This window comes from Arachis duranensis, chromosome 2 (assembly GCF_000817695.3).
Source record: "Arachis duranensis cultivar V14167 chromosome 2, aradu.V14167.gnm2.J7QH, whole genome shotgun sequence".
Taxonomy (NCBI): Eukaryota; Viridiplantae; Streptophyta; class Magnoliopsida; order Fabales; family Fabaceae; genus Arachis; species Arachis duranensis.
In genome coordinates, this window is record NC_029773.3 from 82,930,318 (window position 1) to 82,932,995 (window position 2,678).

The following is a 2,678-nucleotide window of genomic DNA, read 5'->3' on the forward strand; positions in this document are numbered from 1 at the left end:
CTTTTTTACTAGAACTACATTCGAGAGCCATGTCGAGTAGTCTAGTTCTCGTATGAAACCTGCTTCTAGGAGGTTGGCCGTCTGCCTCGCCACCTCCTCTGCCCTCTCCCGCGACATCTTTCATTTCCGTTGGGCTACTGGGCGTGCATCCGACTTCACGGCCAGGTGGTGTGACATAATTTCGGGGTCTATGCCCGGCATGTCGGCCGGTGTCCAAGCAAACAGATCCCCATTGGCCCTGATCATTTCTACCAAGGGCTCCTTCAACTCATGTGGGAGGTTCCTATTGACGAACGTGAACTTTTCCTCCGTGTCGCCGACCCTGAACTTTTCCAGGTCCCCTTCTGGTTCCGGTCTGGGCTTGTCGTCTACCCTGGCGTCTAGGTCAGCTAGGAACACCCCCGACGCTTCCTTAGATTTCTTCCTTAAGGATAGGCTAGCATTGTCACAAGCGACCGCCGTCTCCAGATCTCCCCTTATGGACCCTACGGACCCGTCGTCGGTAACAAACTTCATGACTAGAAGCTTTGTGTTGATTATCGCTTCAACATCATTGATCGTCTTTCTCCCTAAGATGATGTTGTAGGCTGTGGAATCTCGGAGAACCACGAATTCGGCCATTGCCGATCTTCGGCCCTGTGCCTGTCCCACAGAGATCGACAAGGATATTACTCCGTCTGGCTTGATGAAATGGTCGCCTAATCTGATGACCCCGTGTTGGTGCGATGATAGGTCGGCGTCCCTTAATCCTAGAGCGTCGAACACATTGCGAAACATGATGTTCGAGTCTGCCCCTATGTCGACAAGGATCCTTTTGACGAGGCCGGTTCCCACCCTGGCCGTAATGACCATAGGTGGGTTATCGGGCGCCTCGTCGAACCATTGGTCTTCGGGGCCAAAGGAGACGCATGGGGCCTCTTAGAACTTCGCGTTGGGGCGGAGGAGATCGCTAGGACTTTGGCGTCTTTCTTGTGAGCTGACTTAGACCTCGGTGCGGAGTTTTCGGCGGTTACTACGTTTATCACCGTGAGACCGTGGTCTTTGTCTTCTGCCTCTTGTCGCCGCTTTGCCGCTCGGGTCTTGGCCTCTTCGCTGTCTTGATCGCGTTGTCGTCTCCTCGGCTCCCGTATGAGATGGGAGAATTCAGAGAGTTTGCCATCTTTTATTGCTTGCTCTAGTGCATCCCTCAGGTCAAAGCAGCCTTGTGTTTGGTGTCCGTAGCCTTTGTGGTAGTCACAGTAGAGGCTCTTGTTCCCCCCTGTTCGGTCCTTGAGTGGTCGGGGCTTCGACAAGATCCCTTTTTCGGCTATTTGCTGGTAAACTTCCACAATGGGAAGAGTGAGTGGAGTGTAGTTGGTGAACTTCCCGATCCGGGGAAATGATCTGTGTACCTTGGTCGGCCCTGCTTCCCTGGCTTGTTCTTTGTGTCTTTCCCCGTTACCCTGTTGCCTTGGTTGATTGTAGCCGGAGTGCCGTTTATTGGCGGCCATGACCTGGCTGACTTCTTCGTCATTTATGTATTCCTTAGCCACCGTTTGGATCTCGTGCATCGTCCAAACCGGTTTCGTGGTAAGGTGCTTTCGAAAGTCCTCGTTCAGGAGGCCGTTCGTCAGGCAAAGGCTGGCCACCGAGTCGGTTAGGCCGTCGATTTCCAAGAATTTGACGTTAAAGCGATCCAGGTACTTTCTAGTCGGCTCCCCGGGTCTCTGGGTTATCCCGAGCAGATTGATCGGGTGTTTTGCCTTTGCTATCCGCGTCGTGAACTGAGCCAAGAAGGCACGGCTGATGTCCGAAAATCCGTAGATTGATCCCTGCGAGAGGCCGTTAAACCACCGGATCGCTGGCTCGGCTAGGGTGACTGGGAAGGCCCGGCACCTCACTTCGTCCCCTACTCCCTCCAGATTCATTCTAGCCTCGAAAGCCGTGGGGTGTTCCAGAGGGTCTTGAGTTCTATCGTACCTCATGTCCGTCGGTTTGTCGAAGTGCTTCGGCAACCGGACCTCAAGGATGGACCGATGGAACGGGGTGGCGCCCATTATCACGGGTTGCCGCATCCTCACAGGCCTTCCTTCCCCGCCTTCTCGATCTCGTCCGGTGTGGTACGTTTCCTTACCTCGGGAGTAGATAATTGTGTCGTTTCATCTCCTCGGGATGGGAGAGTCTTCTCGGGTGCTTTCCGCTTCCGTTCTGGAAGCGGAGGCGTGCCGGGGGTAGCTTTGGCAGGAATCCCTCTCCCGGCTCTCCTGGGATGGGGAGTAAGTAGGATCGGTGGTCCGCCGATCGTGCTCCTGATCAACTAGTTATCATTCCAGATTCTGGACTCTGTGGCGTAGCTCCTGCATTATTCGGGCGCTGTCACCGCCAGTTCCTCCGAAAGGTCGCGTCTCTCGCGTCCTTGTTCGCTGTCCAATTTGTTGCCGGGGAGACCTTCACCGTCCTCCCGGTGATGCGACAGAGGCTGCTGCCTCTGCCCCGGCTGCTCGGCCTTGGTCTCCAAGGCCCGACACAACTTCCATAACGTCCCCACGGACGGCGCCAATGTTCGGTAGGGCAGTTACTAGACAATTCGGGTGGATGCTTGGGGGAGTGAGAACGCTTCAATCGTGGTCGTACTGGGCTCGGATCTGCCGGGTAGCCGAGCTCTTGTTGAGGAAAGAGAGGGGGTGCCACCTGCAAAG

General features: G+C 55.2%; 1 protein-coding gene across 1 annotated transcript; it reads right to left on the bottom strand.

Moving 5' to 3' along the window:
- Positions 1-794: 794 nt before the first annotated feature.
- LOC107475395 (uncharacterized) lies at positions 795-2,036 on the bottom strand. The gene has a single exon (XM_016095026.1). The coding sequence runs from the start codon at positions 2,034-2,036 to the stop codon at positions 795-797; it is 1,242 nt and encodes a 413-aa protein (XP_015950512.1).
- Between the last annotated feature and the right edge of the window lie 642 nt (positions 2,037-2,678).

Excerpts from the sequence above, each read along its gene's own strand:
- LOC107475395 (XM_016095026.1), bottom strand. The coding sequence starts at position 2,036 with ATGGGCGCCACCCCGTTCCATCGGTCCATCCTTGAGGTCCGGTTGCCG.